The 17,431-nt window shown below is 45.8% G+C and overlaps 1 protein-coding gene across 1 annotated transcript in view; it reads left to right on the top strand.

Annotated features, from left to right (window-relative positions):
- Positions 1-17,431, top strand: part of LOC135558332 (microtubule cross-linking factor 1-like) — a 136,983-nt gene that overhangs the window by 107,252 nt on the left and 12,300 nt on the right. The window contains 8 exon segments of the mRNA XM_064992071.1: positions 1,753-1,920; positions 3,094-3,363; positions 4,150-4,506; positions 5,688-5,767; positions 8,896-9,143; positions 11,880-12,382; positions 15,195-15,534; positions 15,537-16,129. Of these exon segments, the coding sequence (XP_064848143.1) occupies positions 1,753-1,920; positions 3,094-3,363; positions 4,150-4,506; positions 5,688-5,767; positions 8,896-9,143; positions 11,880-12,382; positions 15,195-15,534; positions 15,537-16,129 (2,559 nt within the window).

Raw genomic sequence — 17,431 nt, 5'->3', positions numbered from 1 at the left:
GGCACCTGCAAGTTCCCGGACATTTCTGGAGGGAATGGCCCTAGCCCTCACCCTCCGATCCAACAGGTCCCAGGAGGGCTCTTCGCTGGCCATGGCAGAACACTGACATTCCTGTCTTGTAGGAAATCACGCACAGAACGAGCAGTATGGCTGGTGGCATTGTCATGCTGTAGGGTCATGTCAGGATGAGCCTGCAGGAAGGGTACCACATGAGCGAGGAGGATGTCTTCCCTGTAATGCACAGCTTTGAGATTGCCTGCAATGACCACAAGCTCAGTCCAATAGTGACACACCGCCCCAGACCATGACGGACCCTCCACCTCGATCCCGCTCCAGAGTACAGGCCTCGGTGTAACATTCATTCGACAATAAACACAAATCCAACCATCACCCCTGGTGAGGCAAAACCGCGACTCGTCAGCGAAGAGCACTTTTTGCCAGTCCTGTCTGGTCCAGCAATGGTGGGTTTGTGCCCATAGGTAACATTGTTAACGGTGATGTCTGGTGAGGACCTGCCTTACAACAGGCCTACAAGCCCTCAGTCCAGACTCTCTCAGCCTGTTACGGACAGTCTGAGCACTGATGGAGGGATTGTGCGTTCCTGGTGTAACTCGGGCAGTTGTTGTTGCCATCCTGTACCTGTCCCGCAGGTGTGATGTTCGGATGTACCGATCCTGTGCAGGTGTTGTTACACATGGTCTGCCACTGCGAGGACAATCAGCTGTCCGTCTTGTCTCCCTGTAGCGCTGTCTTAGGCGTCTCACAGTACAGACATTGCGATTTATTTCCCTGGCCACATCTGCAGTCCTCATGCCTCCTTGCAGCATGCCTAAGGCACGTTTACGCAGATGAGCAGGGACCCTGGGCGTCTTTCTTTTTGTTGTTTTTCAGAGTCAGTAGAAAGGCCTCTTTAGTGTCCTAAGTTTTCATAACTGTGACCTTAATTGCCTACCGTCTGTAAGCTGTTAGTGTCTTAACGTCCGTTCCACAGGTGCATGTTCATTAATTGTTTATGGTTTTGGGATTGGGAAACAGTGTTTAAACCGTTTACAATGAAGATCTGTGAAGTTATTTGGATTTTTACAAATTATCTTTGACAGACAGGGTCCTGAAAAAGGTCAGTTTCATTTTTTGCTGAGTTTAGTATGTGGTGTAGAGTTATAGTTTGTGTAGATGAACGTGGAAATGAAAAGCGGGACTTGTGTTTGAAACAGCTGACATTATTAGGTAAATAGAAAAGGCACTGATATCTTGAATAAATCCAGTTTAATTCTCTCTCTTTCACCTCCTCCCTCCCTCCCTCCCTCACCTCCCCTCCTCCTCCTCACCTCGCTACCTCTCCCTCACCTCCCCTCCCCTCCTCCTCACCCCTTTCCTCTACCTCTCCCTCACCTCCCCTCCTCCTCCTCACCTTGCTACCTCTCCCTCACCACCCCTCCTCCTCCTCACCTCGCTACCTCTCCCTCACCTCCCCTCCTCCTCCTCACCTTGCTACCTCTCCCTCACCACCCCTCCTCCTCCTCCTCCTCCTCCTCACCTCGCTACCTCTCCCTCACCTCCCCCTCCTCCTCACCCCTTTCATCTACCTCTCCCTCACCTCCCCTCCTCCTCCTCACCTTGCTACCTCTCCCTCACCACCCCTCCTCCTCCTCCTCCTCCTCACCTCGCTACCTCTCCCTCACCTCCCCTCCTCCTCACCCCTTTCCTCGACCCCTCCCTCACCTCCCCTCCTCCCCCGCTCCTCCTCTCCAGGTGGGGGAGAACCGTAGGGTGCTCCAGGCGGTGCGCTCCCTGTTAGAGGAGTTCAGGTCAGAGTTGAGGGAGGAGGAGAACAGGGGGTGCCAGCTGCAGAAGAACTATGCCAATGACAAGGCTTCCTGGGAGGTCAAATGGGCAGAGATGAAGTGTCACGTTGCTCAGGTAACTCTAATCCAGACCCACGTACGCACACACACACACACAGACAGACAAACAGACAGACAGACAGACAGACAGACAGACAGACAGACAGACAGACAGACAGACAGACAGACAGACAGACAGACAGACAGACAGACACAGAGCAACAACAAGGCATCCTGGAAGGTCAAATGGGCCGAGATAAAGTGTCACGTTGCTCAAGTAACTTACTCAAGATGTCTGCCTTAAAGAGATTATAGAGACAGCATCACTGGGAAGCAGATGTCTGCCTTAGAGACAGCATCACTGGGATGTAGATGTCTGCCTTAGAGACAGCATCACTGGGATGTAGATGTCTGCCTTAGAGACAGCATCACTGGGATGTAGATGTCTGCCTTAGAGACAGCATCACTGGGATGTAGATGTCTGCTTTAAAGAGACAGCAACACTGGGATGTAGATGTCTGCCTTAAAGAGACAGCAACACTGGGATGTAGATGTCTGCCTTAAAGAGACAGCATCACTAGGATGTAGATGTCTGCCTTATAGAGACAGCATCACTGGGATGTAGATGTCTGCCTTAGAGACAGCATCACTGGGATGTAGATGTCTGCCTTAAAGAGACAGCATCACTGGGATGTAGATGTCTGCCTTAAAGAGACAGCATCACTAGGATGTAGATGTCTGCCTTAAAGAGACAACATCACTGGGATGCAGATGTCTGCCTTAAAGAGACAGCATCACTGGGATGTAGATGTCTGCCTTAAAGAGATTATAGAGACAGCATCACTGGGATGTAGATGTCTGCCTTAAAGAGATTATAGAGACAGCATCACTGGGATGTAGATGTCTGCCTTAGAGACAGCATCACTGGGATGTAGATGTCTGCCTTAAAGAGACAGCATCACTGGGATGTAGATGTCTGCCTTAAAGAGACAGCATCACTGGGATGTAGATGTCTGCCTTAAAGAGACAGCATCACTGGGATGTAGATGTCTGCCTTAGAGACAGCATCACTGGGATGTAGATGTCTGCCTTAAAGAGATTATAGATACAGCATCACATTCTTCACCACATTGTAGGCAGGTCATCTGACGCACTGAGTTTCTCCTGGTCAGCTCACACAGTCAGAAGGACCCATCCTCATACTTCAACTGTATTAATCTATTGCCTGTCTGTTTATGTGTTCAACCAGCTGGAAGAGGAGAGACGAGAAGAGAAAGGAGAGGCCAGAGGGGAGACGCGGGGAGGAGGAGGAGACCCAGACTGGGCCTTTAAACAGGAGCGAGAGGAGCACCGTTGCCTCCTGGCAGAGAGCCACAGCACCTCCCTGGATCTCCACTGGAAGCTGCAGCAGGGAGAGAAGAGGTGGGGGCGGGAAAGGAGAGGCCTACTGGAACGCTTCGACCAGGAGAGACAAGAGTGGGACAGCAACATGAGAAACATGCACCACGAAATGGAGAGGGTGAGGAGGGGTAGAGAGGAGGTGAAGGGAGAGAGGAGGAGGGGGAGGGAAAGAGGAGGGGATGGGAGGTAGGGAGAGAGGAGGAGGAGGGGAGGTGTGGGAGAGGAGGGGGAGAGAGGGAGGGAGGTGGAGGGGAGAGGAGGGAGATAAGGGGAAGGGAGAGAGGAGGGAGAGGAGGTGGGGCGGAGATGAGGGGGAGGGGACGGAGGGGAGAGAGGGAGGGAGGTGGAGGGGAGAGGAGGGAGATAAGGGGAAGGGAGAGAGGAGGGAGAGGAGGTGGGGCGAAGATGAGGGGGAGGGGGGAGATGAGGGGAGAGAGGAGGGAGAGGAGGTGGGGCGGAGATGAGGGGGAGGGGACGGAGGGGGAGAGAGGGAGGGAGGTGGAGGGGAGAGGAGGGAGATAAGGGGAAGGGAGAGAGGAGGGAGAGGAGGTGGGGCGGAGATGAGGGGAGAGAGGAAGGAGAGAATATTCACACCATTACATGTCTGAGAAGTTTTGAGATGCATAAGGTAAATGGTTAATAATGATGAAGCCTTGTGTTAGTTTAACTGATATCTCTGAAGAGGAGGAACACTGTCTCACAGTGTTATATTGATGCTTATGGCATTATAATATGATCACTGAAAATTATGACCATGTATATTTTGTTTTTGCTTCCCTCCTACTGTCCTCCTCTCTCTCTTCCCATTCCCTCTCCTCCCTCCTTCCTGTCCTCTCTTCCCTTTCTCTCTCTCTCTCTCTCTCTCTCTCTCCCTCTCTTCTCCTCTCTATCCTCGCCCCCACAGCTACAGAGAGAGCTTAACGTACGGAGAGGCAGCGAGGGCTCACCATCCGACATCAAAGAAGGGGAGAGAGCAGGAGGACACAGGGGTGTCTTTTCCCCCCAGGAGAGCCCATGCAAGGCCCCTCGCTCCCCAAGGTCACCACGCTTTCCTCGCTCTGCCATCCCAGGTCCTGTTTCCCTCCCCACCCGCTCCCACTCCGACTCGGAGGCCCATGAAGAGCAGGGGGCTGTAGTGAGGTTCAGAGGCCCAACCGAGAACCTTTTCCTGGACGCTCTGACACTGGACCCCCTGGGTGGCCTGAAGGGCCCACCTCCCTGCAGACTGGACTCTGACAAGAGGTTCCCCTGTTTGAACCAGGTGAGACATGTTAGAACTAATTCTCTATGTAGTATAGTGCACTATATAGGGAATAGGGTCTATAGTAGTGCACTATATAGGGAATAGGGCTCTGGTCTATAGTAGTGTACTATATAGGGAATAGGGTCTATAGTTGTGCACTATATAGGGAATAGGGTTCTTGTCTATAGTAGTGTACTATATAGGGAATAGGGTCTATAGTAGTGCACTATATAGGGATTAGGGTCTATAGTAGTGCACTATATAGGGAATAGGGTCTATAGTAGTGCACTATATAGGGAATAGGGTCTAAAGTAGTGTACTATATAGGGAATAGGGTCTATGGTAGTGCACTATATAGGGATTAGGGTCTATAGTAGTGTACTATATAGAGAATAGGGTCTATAGTAGTGCACTATATAGGGAATAGGGCTCTGGTCTATAGTAGTGCACTATATAGGGAATAGGGCTCTGGTCTATAGTAGTGCACTATATAGGGAATAGGGCTCTGGTCTATAGTAGTGTACTATATAGGGAATAGGGTTCTGGTCTATAGTAGTGTACTATATAGGGAATAGGGTTCAGGTCTATAGTAGTGTACTATATAGGGAATAGGGTTATGGTCTATAGTAGTGCACTATATAGGGAATAGGGCTCTGGTCTATAGTAGTGCACTATATAGGGAATAGGGCTCTGGTCTATAGTAGTGTACTATATAGGGAATAGGGCTCTGGTCTATAGTAGTGCACTATATAGGGAATAGGGCTCTGGTCTATAGTAGTGCACTATATAGGGAATAGGGCTCTGGTCTATAGTAGTACACTATTTTGGGGATAGGGCGCTAGTCAAAAGTAGTGTACTATATAGGGAATAGGGTCTATAGTAGTGCACTATATAGGGAATAGGGTGCCATTTGGGACACCACACAGGACTGTATAAAAGTAACAGTTAACCCCTAAAGTGTTTTCAGACCTCAAAAGAGGTCTTTTTCAATACTGGTCCTGTGCAGGGTTTTGTACCAGCCCTGCACTAACACTTCTCTTTGTGTGTGTGTGTGTCTGTGTGTGTGTCTGTGTGTGTGTGTGTGTGTGTGTGTGTGTGTGTGTGTGTGTGTGTGTGTGTGTGTGTGTGTGTGTGTGTGTGTGTGTGTGTGTGTGTGTGTGTGTGTGTGTGTGTGTGTGTGTGTGTGTGTGAGATTTCAGGCTCTGAATGAGATCCCAGACAGAGAAGGCCCCTCGAAGTACCAGGAGGAGGAGGAGATGGGTTTTGGCAGCCTGCTCAGGTAACAACCGTATTGTTACTGTGCCAACCTGTCCTTGTTGTTACTGTGCCAACCTGTCCTTGTTGTTACTATGACAACCTGTCCTTGTTGTTACTGTGACAACCTGTCCTTGTTGTTACTGTGACAACCTGTCCTTGTTGTTACTGTGACAACCTGTCCTTGTTGTTACTGTGACAACCTGTCCTTGTTGTTACTGTGACAACCTGTCCTTGTTGTCACTGTGACAACCTGTCCTTGTTGTCACTGTGACAACCTGTCCTTGTTGTTACTGTGACAACATGTCCTTGTTGTTACTGTGACAACCTGTCCTTGTTGTTACTGTGACAACCTGTCCTTGTTGTTACTGTGACAACCAGTCTTTGTTGTTACTGTGACAACCTGTCTTTGTTGTCACTGTGACAACCTGTCCTTGTTGTCACTGTAACAACCTGTCCTTGTTGTCACTGTAACAACCTGTCCTTGTTGTTACTGTGACAACCTGTCCTTGTTGTTACTGTGACAACCTGTCCTTGTTGTTACTGTGACAACCTGTCCTTGTTGTTACTGTGACAACCTGTCCTTGTTGTTACTGTGACAACCTGTCCTTGTTGTTACTGTGACAACCTGTCCTTGTTGTTACTGTGACAACCTGTCCTTGTTGTTACTGTGACAACCTGTCCTTGTTGTTACTGTGACAACCTGTCCTTGTTGTCACTGTGACAACCTGTCCTTGTTGTTACTGTGACAACCTGTCCTTGTTGTCACTGTGACTACCTGTCCTTGTTGTCACTGTGACTACCTGTCCTTGTTGTCACTGTGACAACCTGTCCTTGTTGTCACTGTGACAACCTGTCCTTGTTGTCACTGTGACAACCTGTCCTTGTTGTCACTGTGACAACCTGTCCTTGTTGTTACTGTGACAACCTGTCCTTGTTGTTACTGTGACAACCTGTCCTTGTTGTTACTGTAGGTGTGACTTACCTGGATTCATCCAAATGATGTTATTACTGGTTTTGTTTCCACTTATCGTATCTAGACAGGCTGCCATTTTAACATTTACAATAGATATGTTTTCTGCTTTTGGCTGTTGTGTGCTCTGACCTCCACTCACTGTATATTTAGCAAGTCTACTGTACTGATACATCCTTTGGGTAAAGAAATGACTGCTGTAGTAGGAAGGGATTTTCCCTGGTGGTTTGTGTTGAAGCACCTCTGTGAAGCAGCTCTGTGAAGAAGCTCGGTGATATTCCCTGGTGGTTTGTGTTGAAGCAGCTCTGTGAAGAAGCTCGGTGAAGCAGCTCGGTGATATTCCCTGGTGGTTTGTGTTGAAGCACCTCTGTGAAGCATCTCTGTGAAGCAGCTATTTGTGAAAGATCGTAATGGTGCATGATCCAAGTCATTGCAGCCTGATGATTAATTATTGACTAAATTTATAGCGATGCCTGATGAAATGACATGCATGAACTGGCCTTCACTAGATGTTTTTATGCTCTGTGAAGACAGGCTGTAACATGTAGTTTAGACAAGATATATGACAGAGACAGTCCTGCCTGTGCTGTTTATCTCTATCATGTAGTTTAGACAAGAGATATGACAGAGACAGTCCTGCCTGTGCTGTTTATCTCTATCATGTAGTTTAGACAAGAGATATGACAGAGACAGTCCTGCCTGTGCTGTTTATCTCTATCATGTAGTTTAGACAAGAGATATGACAGAGACAGTCCTGCCTGTGCTGTTTATCTCTATCATGTAGTTTAGACAAGAGATATGACAGAGACAGTCCTACCTGTGCTGTTTATCTCTATCTTGTAGTTTAGACAAGGGATATGACAGAGAGAGAGACAGTCCTACCTGTGCTGTTTATCTCTATCATGTAGTTTAGACAAGAGATATGACAGAGACAGTCCTGCCTGTGCTGTTTATCTCTAACATGTAGTTTAGACAAGAGATATGACAGAGACAGTCCTACCTGTGCTGTTTATCTCTATCATGTAGTTTAGACAAGAGATATGACAGAGACAGTCCTACCTGTGCTGTTTATCTCTATCATGTAGTTCAGACAAGAGATATGACAGAGACAGTCCTGCCTGTGCTGTTTATCTCTATCATGTAGTTTAGACAAGAGATATGACAGAGACAGTCCTGCCTGTGCTGTTTATCTCTATCATGTAGTTTAGACAAGAGATATGACAGAGACAGTCCTGCCTGTGCTGTTTATCTCTATCATGTAGTTTAGACAAGAGATATGACAGAGACAGTCCTGCCTGTGCTGTTTATCTCTATCATGTAGTTTAGACAAGAGATATGACAGAGACAGTCCTACCTGTGCTGTTTATCTCTATCATGTAGTTTAGACAAGAGATATGACAGAGACAGTCCTGCCTGTGCTGTTTATCTCTATCATGTAGTTTAGACAAGGGATAAGACAGAGACAGTCCTGCCTGTGCTGTTTATCTCTATCATGTAGTTTAGACAAGGGATAAGACAGAGACAGTCCTGCCTGTGCTGTTTATCTCTATCATGTAGTTTAGACAAGAGATATGACAGAGACAGTCCTACCTGTGCTGTTTATCTCTATCATGTAGTTTAGACAAGAGATATGACAGAGACAGTCCTGCCTGTGCTGTTTATCTCTATCATGTAGTTTAGACAAGAGATATGACAGAGACAGTCCTGCCTGTGCTGTTTATCTCTATCATGTAGTTTAGACAAGAGATATGACAGAGACAGTCCTACCTGTGCTGTTTATCTCTATCATGTAGTTCAGACAAGAGATATGACAGAGACAGTCCTGCCTGTGCTGTTTATCTCTATCATGTAGTTTAGACAAGAGATATGACAGAGACAGTCCTGCCTGTGCTGTTTATCTCTATCTTGTAGTTTAGACAAGAGATATGACAGAGAGAGAGACAGTCTTACCTGTGCTGTTTATCTCTATCATGTAGTTTAGACAAGGGATAAGACAGAGACAGTCCTACCTGTGCTGTTTATCTCTATCATGTCCTTACCTACGTCTTCCTTCTCGTGACAGGATTCAGCGGTGGATCTGTGATGCTGATGTACTGAATCCTCTCTGCACTCTCTCCTCTCCTCTGCTACATCGTCTGATAATGTGTTTTCACTGACACCTTTCCTCTCCTCCTCCTCAGGGCTAAGTCGGTCTGTTCCATGAGTGACTTCCAGCGTCTGATGGACAGCTCTCCCTTCCTGCCTGACAAGGGTCGTCATGGTGACCGTGGCCGTGACGACGTGACTCCGCCCCTGTCACCTGACGACCTGAAGTACATTGAGGAGTTCAACAGTAAGGGTTGGGACTTCCCTGTCCCTGGCCCATCCCCAACACCAGGCCACCACACCCCTACAGCCATGGAGGCCTGGGCAGAACGGCCCGCTTCAGGTACTGATGTTGCTCATGGTTTAATGCTGTCTGTTTTTACCACCACCATTTACATTTTTTATTTACATTTTTTATTTACATTTTTTTTAAATTAATTTACAATACAAAACATACACATGCAAATGACAACATCACACAAACATTCACAGCATCACCCCTACCCAGAACCACCTGCTCCCCCCATCTCCAGTGCATCACTCTCCTCCACATGGCCTCAAACTGCAGCATTTTTTTTCTCTCCGTGGCCCAAGCAATTTCAACATTTAGATAATAAAGCATTTAACCTTCCCATTGTCATAACGACGGCGGATTGGTTGATTTCAAGTTTTTTAAAGTCTACGTTTTTTTTCAAGATGATTGACGATAAAAGTGTCGTCCATCCCGTCAGGTATCTCACTGCACCCTCATATGACGTGTTGATAAATATGCAGACAGACGGATTAAGAGTACATTTACGTTGTAATACTTCTGACAGCCAACCTTTGGACTTTCTAACATTCCCATGAGGTATGGATTATTGAGTTAGTTTCAACTTTCTAACTCCGCCCATAACTTTATGACATCATAACATTCCCAGAAGGTATGGATTATTGAGTTAGTTTCAACTTTCTAACTCCGCCCATAACTTTATGACATCATAACATTCCCAGGAGGTATGGATTATTGAGTTAGTTTCAACTTTCTAACTCCACCCATAACTTTATGACATCATAACATTCCCAGGAGGTATGGATTATTGAGTTAGTTTCAACTTTCTATCTCCGCCCATAACTTTATGACATCATAACATTCCCAGAAGGCCTGGATTATTGAGTTAGTTTCAACTTTCTATCTCCGCCCATAACTTTATGACATCATAACATTCCCAGAAGGTATGGAGTATTGAGTTAGTTTCAACTTTCTAACTCCGCCCATAACTTTATGACATCATAACATTCCCAGAAGGCCTGGATTATTGAGTTAGTTTCAACTTTCTAACTCCGCCCATAACTTTATGACATCATAACATTCCCAGAAGGTATGGATTATTGAGTTAGTTTCAACTTTCTAACTCCGCCCATAACTTTATGACATCATAACATTCCCAGAAGGTATGGATTATTGAGTTAGTTTCAACTTTCTAACTCCGCCCATAACTTTATGACATCATAACATTCCCAGAAGGTATGGATTATTGAGTTAGTTTCAACTTTCTAACTCCGCCCATAACTTTATGACATCATAACATTCCCAGAAGGTATGGATTATTGAGTTAGTTTCAACTTTCTAACTCCGCCCATAACTTTATGACATCATAACATTCCCAGAAGGCCTGGATTATTGAGTTAGTTTCAACTTTCTAACTCCGCCCATAACTTTATGACATCATAACATTCCCAGAAGGTATGGATTATTGAGTTAGTTTCAACTTTCTAACTCCGCCCATAACTTTATGACATCATAACATTCCCAGAAGGTATGGATTATTGAGTTAGTTTCAACTTTCTAACTCCGCCCATAACTTTATGACATCATAACATTCCCAGAAGGTATGGATTATTGAGTTAGTTTCAACTTTCTAACTCCGCCCATAACTTTATGACATCATAACATTCCCAGAAGGTATGGATTATTGAGTTAGTTTCAACTTTCTAACTCCGCCCATAACTTTATGACATCATAACATTCCCAGAAGGTATGGATTATTGAGTTAGTTTCAACTTTCTAACTCCGCCCATAACTTTATGACATCATAACATTCCCAGAAGGTATGGATTATTGAGTTAGTTTCAACTTTCTAACTCCGCCCATAACTTTATGACATCATAACATTCCCATGAGGTATGGATTATTGAGTTAGTTTCAACTTTCTAACTCCGCCCATAACTTTATGACATCATAACATTCCCAGAAGGTATGGATTATTGAGTTAGTTTCAACTTTCTAACTCCGCCCATAACTTTATGACATCATAACATTCCCAGAAGGTATGGATTATTGAGTTAGTTTCAACTTTCTAACTCCGCCCATAACTTTATGACATCATAACATTCCCAGAAGGTATGGATTATTGAGTTAGTTTCAACTTTCTAACTCCGCCCATAACTTTATGACATCATAACATTCCCAGAAGGTATGGATTATTGAGTTAGTTTCAACTTTCTAACTCTGCCCATAACTTTATGACATCATAACATTCCCAGGAGGTATGGATTATTGAGTTAGTTTTACGCTTAAGACATGACTCTGCCGTTGTGCTACTAGAATTTGTGAACTTTGTCACTTGTATAATGAATTCTATACATTAGTTGATACTGGATTAAGCGTAGATTTTCGTTAACTGTAATTTAGTTAGTTGTGATCCAACTGTCCCTCCATCTTGTGCCAATATCAGTTCTTTGTACGTCTTGGTTCCAGTAGTTTATATTTATTTCTAATATAATTTGATGTCAAAAAGATTTCAAATCAAAAAATGTCTTGATATGAAACATTTAAATTGCACGTCCTTAGATATGATGTACATTAAGACATTCCAAAATTCCTTTTTAATTCTGTCATGGGAATACATTTATCTCCTATTACCAAGTCATTCACTGTGTCTATGTCTTTAGAATAACAAATAAAAGAATCTATCCAAGGATTGTTCCAAAGGGCTGTGTTTAAGCGAGGGATATTGGTTCTCAGAGAATCCGTTTCAGAACTGTATTAGTTAGAATTCTAGTTCTAATCATTCCACATTCTCTCTCTGACTTCCAGAACCATTCCAGCCGGCCTCGTGGTTCCTAACCACCAGCGCCACTTTGACCACCGATACCCAATCCAGCCACGAGCCCCCCTGCCCACCACACTGCCAGCGCTCCCCACTCAGGGGAAACGGGGGTAACATAGGAGGGGGAGCAGGGGTCCACGTCTCCCACAGCCCCACCCGATCCCCCGGGCCCTCTGATCAAGACTACCTGTACCCCAAAGGAACTAAGGGACAAGGGGGTGGGGGTGTTGGTGAGGTAGGGGGTGCCTCCGGGATTGGGGGAGTAGGAGGTCCAGACGAGGTGTTTGGTGATGGTAGGTGGCCTCCTTCCTGTCATAAGGAGTTATTAGAGGGTGGGGCGGGGGTTGGGGGTCCCATCCCCACGGTGGGGTACGCCTCGTCTCTGGAGCTGCAGCTGTCACGGAACCTCAGTGATGACATGAAGGAGGTGGCCTTCTCCGTTAGGAACTACCGCTCTGGCACCTCGGACCACCTGGAGCAACAGAGACAGGTCTGTTGACGTTGTAACTGTTGTTGTTGTCTAGCTGTTCATCCATCTAGTCTGTTGTGTAGCTGTTCATCCATCTAGTCTGTTGTCTAGCTGTTCATCCATCTAGTCCGTTGTCTAGCTGTTCATCCATCTAGCCTGTTGTTCATCCATCTAGTCTGTTGTTCATCCATCTAGTCTGTTGTTCATCCATCTAGTCTGTTGTCTAGCTGTTCATCCATCTAGTCTGTTGTTCATCCATCTAGTCTGTTGTTCATCCATCTAGTCTGTTGTTCATCCATCTAGTCTGTTGTCTAGCTGTTCATCCATCTAGTCTGTTGTTCATCCATCTAGTCTGTTGTTCATCCATCTAGTCCGTTGTCTAGCTGTTCATCCATCTAGTCTGCTGTTCATCCATCTAGTCTGTTGTTCATCCATCTAGTCTGTTGTGTAGCTGTTCATCCATCTAGTCTGTTGTTCATCCATCTAGCCTGTTGTTCATCCATCTAGTCTGTTGTTCATCCATCTAGCCTGTTGTTCATCCATCTAGTCTGTTGTTCATCCATCTAGTCTGTTGTTCATCCATCTAGTCTGTTGTTCATCCATCTAGTCTGCTGTTCATCCATCTAGTCTGTTGTTCATCCATCTAGTCTGCTGTTCATCCATCTAGTCTGCTGTTCATCCATCTAGTCTGTTGTTCATCCATCTAGTCTGCTGTTCATCCATCTAGTCTGTTGTTCATCCATCTAGCCTGTTGTTCATCCATCTAGTCTGCTGTTCATCCATCTAGTCTGTTGTTCATCCATCTAGTCTGTTGTTCATCCATCTAGTCTGTTGTTCATCCATCTAGCCTGTTGTTCATCCATCTAGTCTGCTGTTCATCCATCTAGCCTGTTGTTCATCCATCTAGTCTGTTGTTCATCCATCTAGTCTGTTGTTCATCCATCTAGTCTGTTGTTCATCCATCAGATCTGTTGTTCATCCATCTAGTCTGCTGTTCATCCATCTAGTCTGTTGTTCATCCATCTAGTCTGTTGTTCATCCATCTAGTCTGTTGATCATCCATCTAGCCTGTTGTTCATCCATCTAGTCTGCTGTTCATCCATCTAGTCTGTTGTTCATCCATCTAGTCTGTTGTTCATCCATCTAGTCTGTTGTTCATCCATCAGATCTGTTGTTCATCCATCTAGTCTGCTGTTCATCCATCTAGTCTGTTGTTCATCCATCTAGTCTGCTGTTCATCCATCTAGTATGTTGATCATCTCTGTGAGGTTTCTACAGTACACTGTCTAGCTGTTCGTCTCTGTGAGGTTTCTACAGTACGCTGTCTAGCTGTTCATCTCTGTGAGGTTTCTACAGTACGCTGTCTAGCTGTTCATCTCTGTGAGGTTTCTACAGTACACTGTCTAGCTGTTCATCTCTGTGAGGTTTCTACTGTATACTGTCTAGCTGTTCGTCTCTGTGAGGTTTCTACAGTACGCTGTCTAGCTGTTCATCTCTGTGAGGTTTCTACAGTACACTGTCTAGCTGTTCATCTCTGTGAGGTTTCTACTGTATACTGTCTAGCTGTTCGTCTCTGTGAGGTTTCTACAGTATGCTGTCTAGCTGTTCGTCTCTGTGAAGCTTCTACAGTGTGCTGTCTAGCTGTTCGTCTCTGTGAGGTTTCTACAGTATGCTGTCTAGCTGTTCATCTCTGTGAGGTTTCTACAGTACACTGTCTAGCTGTTCATCTCTGTGAGGTTTCTACAGTACACTGTCTAGCTGTTCATCTCTGTGAGGTTTCTACTGTATACTGTCTAGCTGTTCGTCTCTGTGAGGTTTCTACAGTATGCTGTCTAGCTGTTCGTCTCTGTGAGGTTTCTACAGTATGCTGTCTAGCTGTTCGTCTCTGTGAGGTTTCTACAGTATGCTGTCTAGCTGTTCGTCTCTGTGAGGTTTCTACAGTATGCTGTCTAGCTGTTCGTCTCTGTGAGGCTTCTACAGTGTGCTGTCTAGCTGTTCGTCTCTGTGAGGTTTCTACAGTATGCTGTCTAGCTGTTCATCTCTGTGAGGTTTCTACAGTACACTGTCTAGCTGTTCATCTCTGTGAGGTTTCTACAGTACACTGTCTAGCTGTTCATCTCTGTGAGGTTTCTACTGTATACTGTCTAGCTGTTCGTCTCTGTGAGGTTTCTACAGTATGCTGTCTAGCTGTTCGTCTCTGTGAGGTTTCTACAGTATGCTGTCTAGCTGTTCGTCTCTGTGAGGTTTCTACAGTATGCTGTCTAGCTGTTCGTCTCTGTGAGGTTTCTACAGTATGCTGTCTAGCTGTTCGTCTCTGTGAGGCTTCTACAGTATGCTGTCTAGCTGTTCGTCTCTGTGAGGTTTCTACATTATGCTGTCTAGCTGTTCGTCTCTGTGAGGTTTCTACAGTACACTGTCTAGCTGTTCGTCTCTGTGAGGTTTCTACAGTACACTGTCTAGCTGTTCGTCTCTGTGAGGTTTCTACAGTATACTGTGTAGCTGTTCATCTCTGTGAGATTTCTACAGCATGCTGTCTAGCTGTTCGTCTCTGTGAGGTTTCTACAGTATGCTGTCTAGCTGTTCGTCTCTGTGAGGCTTCTACAGTGTGCTGTCTAGCTGTTCGTCTCTGTGAGGTTTCTACAGTACACTGTCTAGCTGTTCGTCTCTGTGAGGTTTCTACAGTACACTGTCTAGCTGTTCATCTCTGTGAGGTTTCTACAGTACACTGTCTAGCTGTTCGTCTCTGTGAGGTTTCTACAGTACACTGTCTTTCAGGTTTGGGAATCCTCTTTTCACTTAGCCTTTTCACTTGTCTGTTTAATTGACTCCACAGCTCCGAGATATGGCGTGTCAGACAAATGGTTTCACCACTCGGGGAACCCAGACCACTCAGACCATCAGCGTGGGGTTACAGACAGACATCTTCCGCACCCTCACCAGCTCCCCCCACCGCTGCCTCACCCCTAAAGGAGGCTCCACCCCCATCTCCTCCCCCTCCAGAAACATCCGTAAGATACAATACTCCCCTGTAGTCCAGTCCAAGTTCGAGCGTCCATGTTGTTCTCCTAAGTACGGCTCCCCTAAGCTCCAGAGGAAGCTGTCAACATCATCGAAGGCTGACCTCCAAGGTGGGGCCTCAAGCTCCACGGCCGGCCCCAGGGCCCCTACCCCTACCACCCCCAGAAGGGTGCCTCTGAGTCGGCCTGGGCTCGCTCCACCACCACCAGGGACTCTCCGGTCCACACCACCATCAACGACGGCCTGTCTTGTCTCTTCAACATCATAGACCACAGCCCCGTGGCCTACGAACCCCCGCAGTGCAAATTCACCAAGTCCCCCAGCCGCTCCCGCCCCACCCCCCTTGACCCCTCACCTCCTGGTGAACCCGGTGGTCCCAGTCTACCCCCCTCAGACCTCAAAGACCCAAGATACCTTGGAGCTGTCCAGGAGTTTCTGAGGAATGTCCGCGGGCGTTCTCCCAGCCCGGTGCAGCTGATAGTAGAGACCCAGGGAGGGCCGGGGGGGACAGGGGGGGAGAGGACACCGGAGGTGCTCAGTATACGCCAGGACCTGTCTGCCCCGCCTGGATACACGCTGGCAGAGAACGCAGCCCGTCTGCTGAACAAGAAGCTGTTGGAGCAGAGCTTCAGGGAGGAGAAGAGACTGGGGTCTGGAGGGACTGGTGGGTCCTCAGCCCAGGGACAGGGAGGCTACACTAGAGAGGGGCGACAGGCGGAGGGAGACAGGAACCAGTCGGGGTGTTTGGAGGTAAACAATAACACCTACTGCGTTTATTGCTTAGTGTTTATTAGGCTCACTTTTAGGTCACCTGTTGATCACCTGTTGGGCATGTTCTCTCCTAGAGTCCTAGAAATAGATCATTAAAACCTACATAAACACTAACTAGGATTTTTTTTAAATTACTTTTAAAATGTGTTCTTATTGACCTAAATGCTGGTGTTTTAGTCTAAATACTAACTGGATTGGTTGTTTATATTTGTTGTTAGTTTATTAGCCCACCCATTGGGCTACAGACCCAGACAACCAATATTTTGACCAAAACAAACCCAATTTAGGAAATAATCATTTGTTTGTTGTTTTCTTATCTGATCAAAAAACATTGACTGACACTATAGTAGTGTTTCATATTGAATGACTTTTTTCCACATACAGTATTTTACTGTATTCTACAGTATTCTATTGTATTTTACTGCATTCTATTGTATTCTACTGTATTTTACAGTATTCTACTGTATTTTCCCCTAGTTCAGTATATACTATTGTGCTTCTTTGTTTCTTTGTTTCTTCTCTATTTTTATTTATTTTATTTACCTTTATTTAACTAGGCAAGTCAGTTAAGAACAAATTCTTATTTTCAATGATGGCCTAGTGGGCTAACTGCCTGTTCAGGGGCAGAACAACAGATTTGTACCTTTTCAGCTCGGGGATTCGATCTAGCAACCTTTCGGTGACTAGCCAACGCTCTAACCACTAGGCTACCCTGCCGCCCCTATACTGGAAAGGGCTGATCTGACTCCTTTTGACTCCCATCACTCTGCTTCAGCCACCACCCATTCAGTTGGACACTGTTAGTATTGTAGTTAGCATTGCTGTGACCATAGGGAGTAGGACCTGATAGCACTGAGGGTTTCAAACCCTGGCTGTCTGTTCTAACCTAACGTAGCAGGTTTAGAGGAAAAGGAAGCTAGGTTGAAATAGCTGTATCCCTGGAAACTGGATACATCCGGTTGTTGTCAACTTCACTAAGGGTGATCTTGCCCCAAGCAATGTGTTGAAAAAACATGAATATAACATTTTGGTTGAAATTCTTTAAGTGATTCCAGTATCAGTAGACCATTAGAAAAGATCTGAGCAAAAAGTAGGTTAAAAGCTATATAACATTATGATAATAGTGTAGGTTTAAAGTGAATGAAAACACTACAGTGAAGCACTAATTTCTATTCCTACTGTGCATACACTGAGTGTACAAAACATTAAGAACACCTTCCTAATATTGAGTTGCACCTACTACCATACCTCGTTCAAAGGGACTTACAGTGCATTCGGAAA

Source organism: Oncorhynchus masou, chromosome 17, assembly GCF_036934945.1.
Source record: "Oncorhynchus masou masou isolate Uvic2021 chromosome 17, UVic_Omas_1.1, whole genome shotgun sequence".
Taxonomy (NCBI): Eukaryota; Metazoa; Chordata; class Actinopteri; order Salmoniformes; family Salmonidae; genus Oncorhynchus; species Oncorhynchus masou.
This window is presented reverse-complemented; position numbering and strand designations above follow the sequence as displayed.